This window comes from Pimephales promelas, chromosome 14 (assembly GCF_988280905.1).
Source record: "Pimephales promelas chromosome 14, fPimPro1.hap1.1, whole genome shotgun sequence".
Classification (NCBI taxonomy): domain Eukaryota; kingdom Metazoa; phylum Chordata; class Actinopteri; order Cypriniformes; family Leuciscidae; genus Pimephales; species Pimephales promelas.
Window position 1 is genome coordinate 30,713,495 of NC_142782.1, and position 14,694 is coordinate 30,728,188.

General features: G+C 36.1%; 1 protein-coding gene across 1 annotated transcript in view; it reads left to right on the top strand.

Annotated features, from left to right (window-relative positions):
• plxna3 (plexin A3) overlaps positions 1-14,694 on the top strand; it is a 180,585-nt gene that overhangs the window by 105,630 nt on the left and 60,261 nt on the right. The window contains exons 8-9 of the mRNA XM_039665519.2: positions 69-168; positions 7,085-7,199. Coding sequence (XP_039521453.1) covers positions 69-168; positions 7,085-7,199 — 215 coding nt within the window. The remainder of the gene's footprint in view (positions 1-68; positions 169-7,084; positions 7,200-14,694) is intronic.

The following is a 14,694-nucleotide window of genomic DNA, read 5'->3' on the forward strand; positions in this document are numbered from 1 at the left end:
CTAACTTCATTTCTCGTGCATTTTCTCCACCTAACTCTTCATTACTGTCTCTTTCCATTCTTTTCCAGGCGATAAACGGGTCGTGAAGCTCTCTCTGAAGTCCAAAGAGACGGGCCTCAAATTCATCACCACTGATTTCGTCTTCTACAACTGCAGCGTCTTGCAATCGTAAGTGCGCCGGTCAAAGATGTCCATGTGACGCGTGAAACCGCCAGCCGGGTGTGATTGGATTCGCAGTCATTGAACTAGTTTCCTTCACGGCCGTTATCTACTTTGTCGGCATTTTTACCAAGATTTACTATCTGCAGTGACAATATACTATTAAAATTTTTTACCTATTAAAAATTTACTATTAAAATTTACCAAGATTTACTATCTGCAGTGAAAATTTACTATTAAAATTTTTACCTATTAAAAATTTACTATTAAAAATTTTGTATTAAAATTTACCAAGATTTACTATCTGCAGTGAAAATTTACTATTAAAATTTTTTACCTATTAAAAATTTACTATTAAAAATGTATTGTTAAAAATTTACCAAGATTTACAATCTGCAGTGAAAATTTACTATTAAAATGTTTACCTATTAAAAATTTACTATTAAAATTTACCAAGATTTACTATTTGCAGTGAAAATTTACTATTACAATTTTTACCTATTAAAAATTTACTATTAAAATTTACCAAGATTTACTATCTGCATTTATATATAAATGGTAATCACTTAAAAAAAAGTTACCTACCTTAATATTAGTTAACACACTAGTTAACATGAGCTGACAATGCACAGTATTTTTACAGCATTTATTAATCTTGTTTAATCTTTATTTCTACTTTTTAACATGAAACGTTAAAGATAACTAATGCATTTTGAACTAAAATGAAAAATGCATTGACAAAACGTTAAACAATAAAAGCTTTAAAAAGTTATTCATAGTTCATTAAAATTAAATGCATAAATTCATGATCATCAAATATAAGTGTTACCTGTGCATTAGCATTCTTTATGGCTACGTAAGTCACATTTTTGGTGAAATCATGTTGGCGGAAATTTAATTATTTTTGATAGACACAAACACAACGCAGCTGTGCCATGTTGAGGAGCTTGAGCGGGATTAGACAGATGTTCATGGATAGTGAAGTGTTTGTGTTTGTGTAATCAAAACCACATGCAAAATTTTATCTAGAATGCTCAAGATTTTTTTTTTTTTAAAGTCACTTTGAGCTGTATTTGATAATATCTCTGCTTTTCCTTGCTAATATTTCTGAATGTTAAGGTAATTTATATATACAGTCCTGTGGTGATGTGTTTCCACAGTTATTAGCTTTAAAATCTTCATGCTATGCTTCATGCTAGTCAGGAGGAATTTTTTTTTAAGTCTAGTGCAAAAATACAAATGCTTTTTAGTGTTTACTTTTGCAAGATTAATGCCAAAGTTAAATGATTTTTTGAGAGGTGTTTTGCTTGGATTCCAAAGGATTTTTTAATTGGATGTTTGACTTATACTTTAGCTTGTTGCCACCATGGAATAAATAAATAAAAAATTAAAAGATAATTTTGACTTTTTTCCTCTCGAATCCATTTTTTCCCCTCACAGTTGTGAGTTAGAATTGTGAGATAAAAAGTCGCAATTACCTTTTTTACAATTTTTTATTCCGTGGCAGAAACAAGCTTCCATAGTTTTAAAAAGCTTATTTAAAAACGAAACAAAAAAAGAACATCTGTAAATTTCTCAGAAACCAGCAAACTTCCTGCTGAAATCATAATTTCTCTTAGAATAACACAATATGTTCCCACTGGCAGTAAAAAAACGTGATTTGAGGCTCGGTCTGTGGTCAGTAAATGAGTGTGATTGCTCCAGAGGTGTTTGTGCTGGTGTGTAATTGCTGTGCGGTCCAGCTGTTTGCTGCTGGAATGATTTCAGTCTGTGATTCAGTTCTCGACCCTCTGCTTCTGGTTAGTCAAGTCACCTTTATTTATAAAATAAAAATAAATAAAAAAATTTGATTAAACTAACAAAATATAAATGATTATGAATTAGATTTAAATATAAATGTTAATATCATCTAATTTAAATAATTAAAATAAATACATTTGAATAAAATAAATGCATAAAAATTTAAATAATTAAAGCACACATTTTATAAAACTAAATAAATAAAACTTGATTTAAATAATACATTAAAATGAAATAATTCAAATTAATAAATAATAAATAAAATAATACAAATTTAAAAAATAATGATCTGATAAAAATGAATACATAAACAATTAAAATAAATCAATTTGAGAAAAAATACATTTAATTATCATAAATAAATATAAAAAACTTACACAAAATTACATTTGATAAAATGTACTAACAAAATAAATTAATTAAAATAAATACATTTGATTAAAATAAATGCATAAAAATATTAAAATAAATCAAATTTAATTTAAATAATTAAAACATTAATTTTATAAAACTAAATGAATAAATTAAATAATTCAAATAAAATAAAAATTAAATAAAATAATTAATACAAATTAAAAAATAATTAGAAAAAATAGATTTCTGATAAAAATGACTAAAATATATAAATGAAAATAAATCAATTTGAGAAAAAAATACATTTAATTATAATAAATAAATATAAAAAACATTTAATTTAAATAATTAAAATGACATAAAAGATAAAACTTACTAACTAAATAAATTGATTAAATTTAATAAATGAACTTTGCTTTAAATAATACATTAATACATTTTGATAAATACAGTAGGCTACAGTACTACAGTGAGTAGAAAAAAAACACAACCAAACTAAATATTTTACACATTTATAATATTATTTTTTCATAGTATATATACATAAAAGTGTATAGCTGGTGATCCCTCCTATTTGGAGGTCAGGTTTGACAAACGCGAGTGTTGACTCGGTTCAGTCCGAACGCGGTAATCACATTCAGACTTTGGCCTAACAGCGATCCACACTCTATATATTTCTGTTCATTTGCACTTCAGTCCCCGTGGAGTCAATGCAGTGGGTGGAGACGTGTGGTTGCGTCCCGGAGGACAGGAACCCCCTCGTTTATTTCCCTCCGCCACTCCTCCTTTCATTCGAACGCTTTACATCACTTAACCCAGTCAGCGGGCACAATCACGCATTGTTAGCGCCTCCTTTGTTTTTCCAAACCCATTTCGGCCGTTCCAGTTGTGATTTGCATCGAAACGGGAGGGAAATGTGAGTTGGTTTATTGGAAGAAGGAAGTGAATTCCAATTCCAAGAAAAGGGAGATGAAACATGACAACTGGAGGGAGCCGCTACGTGACGACAGCAATACATGTACAGGTACTGTGTGTGTTATAGAAAATTAGATGCACAAATCCAGTCTATGTGTGTAAGTACAGGCGCCCGTGCTGCTGATCCATGGAGCCGGGCTCGGCAGTTGCCATGGCAACCCACGTCCGAGCGAGGCACGCTACCTACAGCCGCTGCCAGATTTCCTGTTTCCACAAAAGCCCTGTGGGGACGTTTAGCCCGCCAATTGTGTGACGCCGGTGGACGGCACTCTCTCGTCCTCAATCTCCTGCCTCCATCTTTATTTCCCACAATTCTTTGACCACCCAGACCCAAAGACCCTTCCCCATCCCCGTCTTAACCTCGCCGTTCCCAGTGGGATAATGACCACCTGTGATGTGAGAGAGGGGGCAGGGGAGGAAGCGCAGTGCATTTCAGGATATTTTGTTATGAAATGGCTTATATAAAGCCAAAGCACTTTATTCTGTTTCATCTTCGCATGCAGCTGCTAGGGAGGCTTTCCTTCTAGTGCTAGTTAGTTTTGGATGGGAATGTATGTGGGCATTCATTAAACATGTGAAACTCTTTTGTGTTTTATTGCTCAACCTAGATATGCTTGTCCTCAAGTTACCAGGAAGTGCATATCAAAGCACCGTTTTTATGAAGAGTTGGAGAGTAGATGCAGGGCTCAACAATAAGAGACATTTGTTGATTGTCTGGTTTTCTGGTTTTCTGTTATGTATTCCTCAGTGTTGTTGTGGTTTCTGCTGATGTGTCACCAAGATAATGTTATCTAGCCAATGTTATATTTTGTCGATTTTGCATAATGTCTCATGATAGTCTTGAAAGCATTAGTCAGGATGTTTTCCAATTAAATATATATATATATGGATGGATGGATGGATAGATAGATAGAGCAATTTTATAATAAAATAAATGTAGAATTATTTAAATTATGATTTTATTTTTAGCCTATTTTATTCATTTATACGTCTTATTTTGTTCAGATTTCAATATGCGTTTCTGAGCAATGTTTTCCAAAAAAATATACTTGTTTATTTGTAAAAAAGTTTAAATACTTTAATAATTTTTATAGTGATAGCCTAATATTTATATATATGAAGAGTTCAGATGCAAAAGCCTCTAAGTGCCATTTGAAGTTTTCTTCTAAAATGATCATTTTTATCAAGCTTATATATTTAAGTTCAGTAATTTCACTTAAATGACAATGAAGATTACCTATGAATTGCCATTTAAGTGAAATTACTGAACTTAAATATACAAGCTTGATAAAAATGATCATTCTAGAAGAAAATTTCAAATGGCACTTAGAGGTTTTTGCATCTGACCTCTTCATATATATATATATATATATATATATATATATATATATATATATATATATATATATATATCATTATAAAAATATAAAGACATATTTTTATTGCAATACATTACTGATTGTCTTTTATTTTACTGATTGTCTTATATATATATATATATATATATACAGATATAGCAATAAAGCAGTATTATAATAAAATAAATGTAGAATTATTTTAATTATCAAAATTTTATTTTTAGGCTATTTTATTCATGTATACATCTTATTTTGTTCAGATTTCAATATGCATTTCTGAGCAAAACTGGATAGTCAATTATAAGTATTTTTGTGTGTGTGTGTGTGTGCATCTATACATTATTTCTATAATTTACCCGTTTCAATCCAAAAGCTTGATTTTATCCATTAGGAGTTGATTGGATTTTTAAAAACTTTTAAAAACAGAACGGAGCCCAGTGATTGGATGGGAGGGGTTGGGAAAAGGTTAGCGATGTCACATTTTTGAGGCGGACCATATTATTCATTTTTGGTTGAAAGATTAGATTTTTTTCTTATTTTTTTAACCTCTCTTATAACGTGCACAAATGAATCACGGCCAGAAACTTGTATTAAGAAATGAAATATATATTTTTTTCATTTCAGTTTGACTATTGTGCACAGTCTCATGATTTGATGCCGTTTCGCCTGAGCAGAAAGTCCAGCCCAGACTCCCAATGATGGTAAAATACTCACTTCATCAGAGTGTCACCATTTGGCCGTGCAGTGTTTCTCAGCCCACGCTCAAATTAAAGCTGAGTGAATTGATGGGCCTTAAACCCCTGACACAGCATATTGCATATTTCAGGCGAGACTTGCAGATCCGTTTGCAGTATTTACAGCGCATTTCGGCTGCAGCCTCCTCCATCGGCTCTAGTTTGCATCCCTTCCAGCGCACTAAAAACACTCCCACACCGCACACCCGTCGGCAGCGATATTAGATTTAGCGAGTTAAAATGCATCCGTGCCGCAACGAAACTGCATTAACGCGTTTTAAATGACCCATGATAATTTGTGAGAAAAGCGGCCTGTATAATTCAGCCCCTGCAAACGCCTCAGGTGTTTTCTGCGAGAGCGAGATCATACTGAGCGATGCAGCTCCAGGTGTGGTGTGCTTGGACTGTCGAGTGCTCTCTGAAGGCGATTGGAAGCGTGCCTCCAGAGGGAAAGACGTGATCAGGATGGCGTATTGCGCAGGCTTACAGTGGCAGATGAGAGACAGCGTGAGGTGGGAAAACTTGCCCTGCCGGAAGGGTCCGCAAACGCTCTCGTGGCGCGATTGGCCTTTCGTCCTCGAGTCCACAGGTGTCGCCCGCTTCTGTTTCTCGGCGGGATGTGACTGTTTAATTGGGAATGTCATTAGGGCCTCCGTCTGAAAGGCTTTTTCAGGGCCGGGTTAATGACTAATTGAGAACGAGTCGGGTGTTCAATGGCCCTAGCGGATTAATTGTGTGTGTTGAAGTGAAAGAGTGGATTTGTGACATATTGACCACTCAGATTTCCACGGCGCCGTCTTCTTTCACAATGAGAGCGTCTCTATGAGAGTTTAAGTCTGACCCGGGGCTCGTTCGAGATGTTCTCAAGGACAATGACGTGATTTATAGGCAAAGTATTCGAAGAATTGAGAGAATTAATGACTTGAGCCAGAGGTTCAGTTGCGGACAAAGAGTTTAGGTCACTGCTGGAGATGAAGTTCTAGTTCCCACTTCTTGTGTTTGTGAGTGGTGTGGGGTAGTGTAATTGTAAAAAAAATGGTGAGTTTCTAATATGACCGTGGCTGTGTTCAAATCGCTCCCTATACCCTTAAGGGCAGTATTCAGAAGCCATAGTGGACATTATCGAGTGCACTCATTCAATCCCATAATGCAACACAATAACGAGTGTACAACCGATGTTCGCTCAATGGCTAAAAAAAATACCTATAATGCACTGTAACGGTCACGCCCCACGTCTGACCTGAAGATAGATCTGAATCATCCATCCATCTTCCAAACTGCTGGTCCAATGTGGCTACAGCGTAATATCATACAGATGTGAATTATTTTTTAATTGATTATTAAATAGTTGAATGAAGGTTTATTCATGCTAGTTTCTGAGACCAAGTCTATCTATCTATCCATCTATCCATCTATCCGTCTACCCATCAATCTACCCATCAATCTACCCATCAATCTACCCATCTATCTATCTATCTATCTATCTATCTATCTATCTATCTATCTATCTATCTATCTATCTATCTATCTATCTATCTATCTATCTATCTATCTATCTATCTATTAAGCACAGACAGTCAACAGTCAGTTAGATTGTGGTGTGACTCAAGTGAGTAGAAAATCGGGTGGAGTTCGCAGATTTCTTGTTTCATGTGCTCAGAACACATCTCTCATGTAACTCTCTTTTGTTTTTCTCCTCTGCAGGTGTTCGTCGTGTGTTAGCAGCCCTTTCCCCTGCAACTGGTGTAAATATCGCCACATCTGCACTAATAACGTAGCCGAGTGTTCTTTCCAGGAAGGTCGAGTGAGCAGCGCAGAGGTAAGAAACAAACCGGACCAGCTCTGTTAAATGACACGCATCAGCTAAGTTATTTTGTATTTTGTAGTGAAGAATTCAAACACATAATGAAAATCGAATATCCGTTTACGGTGAGAGTCCAGTTGCTGCCGCTTCTTTCAGTCTGGCTTCTTTCACCTTCGTAGTATCGCGCGCTTACGTCCATTTCTGAATATCAGCGATGCTGAAACTCTAGTTCACGCTTTCATCACTTCACGGCTCGACTCCTGCTATTCTCTTTTCTATGGCTTACCCAACTCATCTATAAATAAAATCTAATATATTGACAACTCCGCTCCGCAGCTAGGATCCTTACATACACAAAGAAATCTTCCCACATTACTCTGATTTTACGAAGACTTCATTGGCTACCGATGCGCTTTCGTAAATACAAGATCCTCATCATCACATTCAAAGCACTCCATGGTCTTGACATTAAGAATAAAGAAAAGGGACACTAATATAATTACTTCTATTATTAATATTATTATTAATATGCAAATATTAAATATACAGTGTGTGTGTATATATATATATATATATATATATATATATATATATATATATATGTGTGTGTGTGTGTGTTTAATATAATATATAAATAATTTAAATACTATATATATATATATGTGTGTGTGTGTGTGTGTGTGTGTGTAATATATAAATAATTTAAAATACTATATTTTATATATATATATACATAAAATATAGTATTTTATATATATATCCTAGAGTAAAAATACAATGTTTAACACACACACATACATACATACATACATACTTGCATATAAATAATTACATATCATTATTTTTTTTAATATAATAATATATACTTTATTTCAAATATATACCCTAGGTAAAAAAAAACAATGTTTAACACAGTTGAAATGTTAATCATACCTTTTTGTTTTCAAATCTTGATGTTTATATTTAAGATTATATATTAAAAAAATATTTAAATTATTAAAAATAACAAAAAAACAGCAGTCCGTTAAACTCATAAAATTGAAAATCAGTTCTAATCTAGTAATCTGAATTGCCTTTTTAATAATCAATCAGTTAGTGCCGAACAAGTACTTGACTTCTCGATTTCTCATGCGCGTTCTAGTCTGAACGGTTCCAGTCTCGAGGGTTTGATCTGCAGCGGTGCCACGTGGCATAATCAGATTCAGCTGTATTATGAGTTCATTTATGATTCAGTGTGGCTCAAATGACTCACTGTTTCTCTTTCGCAAATGAAAGATAGATTCAGATGTTCAGAACGGCTCATCTGTTCTCAGTTTCCTTTCCTGTGATGTTCCCTAGAGGGTTGGCATTCTTTTAAACAGAGTACGCAAGCTATTGTGCCCTGCTCTCTGGAGGAACAGGAAGTGAGGACAACAGAACCGCTTATGTGTCCGTCTCAAATTCATAAACACATTTAAAGGGGTAGTTCTCCTAAAACTCTGTCGTTTGCTAACCATCGTGACGTTGTTCCAAACCCATATGCTGGTAGTTTTATGTGGCATACAGAATAAATGGCAAGTTTGAAACAACATGAGGGTTAGTAAATAATGGCAGATTTTCCCGTTTGGATACGCTAAGTGCTTGACTTTCAACAAGTCCCTCAGGCCTTAAAGGAGTAGTTCACTTTTGAAAAAACTTTTGCTGATAATTTACTCACCCCCGTGTCACCCAAGATGTCCATGTCTTTCTTTCTTCAGTCGAAAAGAAATTAAGGTTTTTGATGAAAACATTCCAGCATTTTTCTCCATATAATGGAGAAAGTGGGAACCAAACGGTTCAAAGTCCAAAAGACACTTTCAGTGCAAACTGCAAACTGTTCAAAGGGCTTTAAACGATTCCAGATGATGAATAAGGGTCTTATCAAGAGAAACGATTGCTCATTTAATAAATAGATAACAAAGTTCAAGTTTTATAAGCTCAAATGGTCGCCTTGCTCTGTTCTGTGACGCACGTTCGTGACTCTCCTGTTCGAACTCGTTCATCAAAATTAACAAATCTTTTTTGTGTCATTTGGTTCATTCAACGAACGAAACGAACGAATTGACTCGGAAAAAGATTCGTTCAAAGATTCGTTCAGAAAACTGAAAACGAAAGTTTTTTGGATTATTTTGTTTGTTTTATCCTGATATTAATTGGTGAAACACATTCACCAATAAATAGTTTTTGCATGTACACTAAAACGTAAAAATTCTTAAATCATATAACGTATACAGAAATCACCCAGGATTTACATTTGCAGATGTCGTTCGCAAAACTATGCAGTTTGGCTGAAGGTACTTTGAGTCTTTTTGGGTAAAATATTGGTGACCACCCAAATCACCCTAGAAAATGGTGTCACGTACAAACGAAGTGTTGGAATAGAGTGCAGTCTTATTTCCGTTCTGCAAAGCCGATTTGAGTCAGAGTTTCAGGCCGTTGATTTTCTAATTCTCCTTTTTGCGCAGCGGTATGATGGATGCATGAGTGTTTTCAGGGGTGTCTACAATGTAATTCCTTCCAGAATTTCAGGTGCTAATGAGTATCGAGCCAAATAACTTGGCCAACTTTTTTGTTGGTGCCTTTTGTTTGTGGATACTGATGTTTGAAATGGGCCCAAGTGTTTAATGTCTTGGTTGGTGTCGTGTTTCCAGCCAAGATTCTGTTGCGGTGAGGGAAAATAATAGTCTTAGCACAGATTTGGCCCAATCTGTGAATAGATTTACATCTTGTATTCCCGCCCCCTCCTTTTTTCTCTCTCCTTTTCTCCATTTCTTTCTCTCCTTTTGCGTTTGATTTCTTGCCTGAGTGCCTCATTGCACACTTGACTGAGCTGTAGGCCGCTGCCTTCAGAGGTTGAGAAGTTACTGCTGCCTCTCTGTTTTACTGCACTCCATGACCGAGGAATGAAAGGAAAACTGCATACGTGACTCTCCAGCTGCTTGGATACCAGACTCTGAGGGCATTTGCTTTATTTATGTCTCTTGCTTTTCTTTGCATCATGATTACAGAGTGAAACCACAGCGACAGGAACAAAGTGGCCCTGCTAACTAACACTTTAGCTTTAGATGAGACGAGATGCGGATTTGAATCCAAGTGTGAATCGGACTGGTAGACTGGTTTCAGCCGCAGCTCGCTCCCCACTCCACCCAGTTTATGAAACGTTTATTGAACTGATGCTGTAGTTATGACGTCAACATTGTTGTGACGCCACAGCCATGAGTGAAGGTGAGAGTTTGGGCCAGATGAGCCTCAGAAGCAACATATTAGAGATAAAACATTAATTCATTCATGTTTTGGCTAAAAACTGAAAAAAAATGGCAAATTTACAAATCAAACAATTTTTTTTTTTAATGTGTAACAGATATAGCAGGCCCTGTCAACATTTTCACTGGCTACACTGTAAATATCAGTCCGGTTTATTTTAGCTGCACATTTTAAATGCATCAAAATATATATTTGTTTACAATAATATTACATAATGTAATTTAATTCTGTTAGATGCAAAACTACAAATAATTTATTAGGTTTTTATAGCTGGAATTATTCATAGATAGATAGATAGATAGATAGATAGATAGATAGATAGATAGATAGATAGATAGATAGATAGATAGATAGATAGATAGATAGATAGATAGATAGATAGATAGATAGATAGATAGATAGATAGATAGATAGATAGATAGATAGATAGATAGATGGAAAGATGGATGGATGGATGGATGGATGGATGGATGGAGACTGAGACGGATGGATAGTTAAATGGATGGATGGATGGATGGATGGATGGATGGATGAATGGATGGATAGATGGATAGATAGATGGATAGATGGATGGATGGATGGATGGATGGATGGATGGATGGAAAGATAGATGGATGGACAGATGGATGGATAGGGATGGATGGATGGAGACTGAGACGGATGGATAGTTATATGGATGGATAGATAGATAGATAGATAGATAGATAGATAGATAGATAGATAGATAGATAGATAGATAGATAGATAGATGGATAGATAGATGGATGGAAAGATAGATAGATGGAAAGATAAATGGATGGATGGATGGATGGATGAATGGATGAATGGATGGATAGATGGGTGGATGGAAAGATAGATGGATGGATAGATGGATGGATAGGGATGGATGGATGGAAAGATAGATGGATGGATAGGGATGGATGGATGGATGGAGACTGAGACGGATGGATAGATGGATCGATGGATGGATGGATGGAGACTAGATGGATGGATAGTTAAATGGATGGATAGATAGATAGATAGATAGATAGATAGATAGATAGATAGATAGATAGATAGATAGATAGATAGATAGATAGATAGATAGATAGATAGATAGATAGATAGATAGATAGATAGATAGATGGATAGATGGATGGAAAGATAGATGGAAAGATAGATTGATGGATGGATGGATGGATGGAGACTGAGATGGATGGATAGATAGATGGATCGATGGATGGATGGATGGATGGATGGATGGAGACTAGACGGATGGATAGTTAAATGGATGGATGGATAGATAGATAGATAGATAGATAGATAGATAGATAGATAGATAGATAGATAGATAGATAGATAGATAGATAGATAGATAGATAGATAGATAGATAGATAGATGGATAGATAGATGGATGGAAAGATAGATGGAAAGATAGATTGATGGATGGATGGAGACTGAGATGGACGGATGGATGGATGGATGGATGGATGGAAGATAAAAATAAGATGCCCTGTGTGTGTAGAATGCGACTCTGATAAAGTGCCTAATCTGTTTGGTCAGATGTGACGAATCAGGTTAGAAGCTTCTACAAGCGTCTCCAGACACATTAATATTTCATTCGGTCAGTGGCACTTTTTTATGCCGTCATTACAGCCGTAGAAGCTGCCAGGCAACTAAGTGTTTTCATATCTGTGATTCTGACATTACAGTTTTTCAATTAGAGAAATTATTAACTATACGCACGGCTCAGAGAAACAAGGTTAATTGGATCTGTAATCAGGCCGTGTGGATAATGAGGCTTAATGATAGCCAGATGAAAGATTGAAAATGATTTGATATTCGATTTGATATAAGCACGACGGGACAGACACCCATACGATTAACACCTGCCTGGTTTCAGAAAGAGCAACACAGGGGAGGAGCCAACAAGAAAAGAGGAAAATCCTCCCGTCTTTAGTTGCAGAAGGGTGCCGTGCGCCCCTCGGCTTTTGGCGCATTTTAATTTTACACTTAACTGAACATCAAAGAGATGCCTTATCAGTGTTTATCAGAGGCAGCCGGCAGTGCTGAGATATGCCCGTCTCTCTCTCTCTCTCTCGGTTTGTCTGTCTTCCCCTCCAGCACTATGCCTGACAATCTTCTTATCGCCCCCCCTCGCTCTCGTTCAAGAAAAGAGTTAGTCAGCGAAAAGTGGTGAGTCATCCAGTGTTGATACTGGAGGGGAGAGTGCTGGTGCAGCAGGCCAGCAGATCCTCCAGTGACAGCAGTTCAGAGAGCGGGGCGTCCCGTCAGGAGACATGCCAGCGCTGGTCACTCTCATGTTCACACGCTCCATCAGAAACGTTTGCTTTGCTCTGTGCGCAAACACACAAAACCTAGTGAGCTGCCTATGGTATTAATATCTTATCTTATTTTTTTTTTTGCTATATATGCATCATAGAAGTTTTATAATACATTTTTGTATTTATTATATTAGACGTTTTTATTGCATTCAAACATTTTTATCACTTCATGCATTCCCTGGGAATTAAACCTGTGACCTTTGAGTTAATCATTTTATTTATCCAACGTTTATCAAAGGCTGTGGGTTTAAATGAATAAATGCGTATTAATTCATTTATTGTAGGGCTGTCAAACGATTAATCGCGATTAATCACATTCAAAATAAAAGTTTGTGTTTACATAATATATGTGTGTAGTGTGTATAATTATTTTATATTTATAAATACACACACATGCTTGTATATATTTAAGAAATATTTTCATGTATATACTGTAATGTATGTGCATGTGTGTATATTTATATATACAAAATAATTATACACAGTGCACCCACATATATTATGTAAACACAGACTTTTATTTTGGATGCGATTAATCGTTTGACCGCCCTACAATAAATGATTTAATACGCATTTATTCATTTAAACCCACAACCTGACAGCCCTAATTTATTTATATGTATTCATTTATTAATTGAGTGGGTACAGGATTGACCTGGTAGTCAATACTAACTTTACGACAGAAATGTTAGTATCTTCACATTTTAAAAATGTCAGTAGCAGAATATTTCAGATTAACCCTAATAGAGTAGCACAGTATTTTTAAAAACTCGTTTATTTTTCCCGGATGGATTTTTTGTTGTTGCTGTGCATTCTGGGATTGCCCTCTCTGCAAAGGCTATATTACCAAATAACTTTTCAACCGACACGGTTCCGGCGCGGGTTGCAGGCCTTTGTCCGTTCTTGACTCATTCCGCACATTTCCACTGCAGAATGGGGTCTGGGATGGAAAGATCCAGAACACAAACCAAAAGGAGGATATGTGTTGAAGGCAACATAATTATAGTAAGCAGCTCACGAGATTTTAGAAAGAGCAACTTTTGAATGATTGATATTGATGGATATTCAGGCCGAGTTTGGACCGGATGCAAACGAGAAACAAGCTCACTGTCATTTAGTTATCCGGGGGAGAAATCCGTGTTGGCGTGGGCCGAGAGCATATGTGGGCTCTTTCAGTGATTACCACACTGGCTTATTTTTACGTTCACAATGCTCAGGCGTTCTTTTGCTCTGATCAGTGAGTGAGTCAGTGATCCAGGCCCTTAAGCACACATTTGTGTGTGTGTGTGTGTGTGTGTGTGAGAGAGAGAGAGGCTCAGTGAAGTGCATCTTCTCCCAGTGTAAGCTCTGCCCCGATGCCTTGGCCCAGGCTTTGAGAGGTGCTTCAAAAACCCTGACATAAAAACACTCTTCACACTGTAAACAGGGCGAGTGTGACGGGGTCTCTCCAGCTCCCAGCAGCACTCCAACGCCCTGGGCCTAATCCACTGAACAGCAGCCGGCTTCTCTCGCTCTCTCTCCACTGCAGTGTTTTACAGGAAGAGTATTGCTACATCTGTTTGAGGGTCCTCCAAAGTCATATTGATTAGGACTCTTTCAATCTGAGCTCGGGCCCAAATTAAATGAAAAACTCTGGGATTTTGTGCACTAAATATAGAATGCACAAGAATCAGGGTTCACTTCATTGTGATTATGGGGCCTTAATTATTATTAGGAACACCATGCTAATACTGTACTTTGTGTGACCCCCATTCGCCTTCAGAACTGCCTTAATTCTACATGGCATTGATTCAACAAGGTGCTGAAAGTGTTCTTTAGAAATGTTGGCCCATATTGATAGGATAGCATCTTGCAGTTGATGGAGATTTGTGGGATGAACATCCACCACATCCCAAGATGCTCT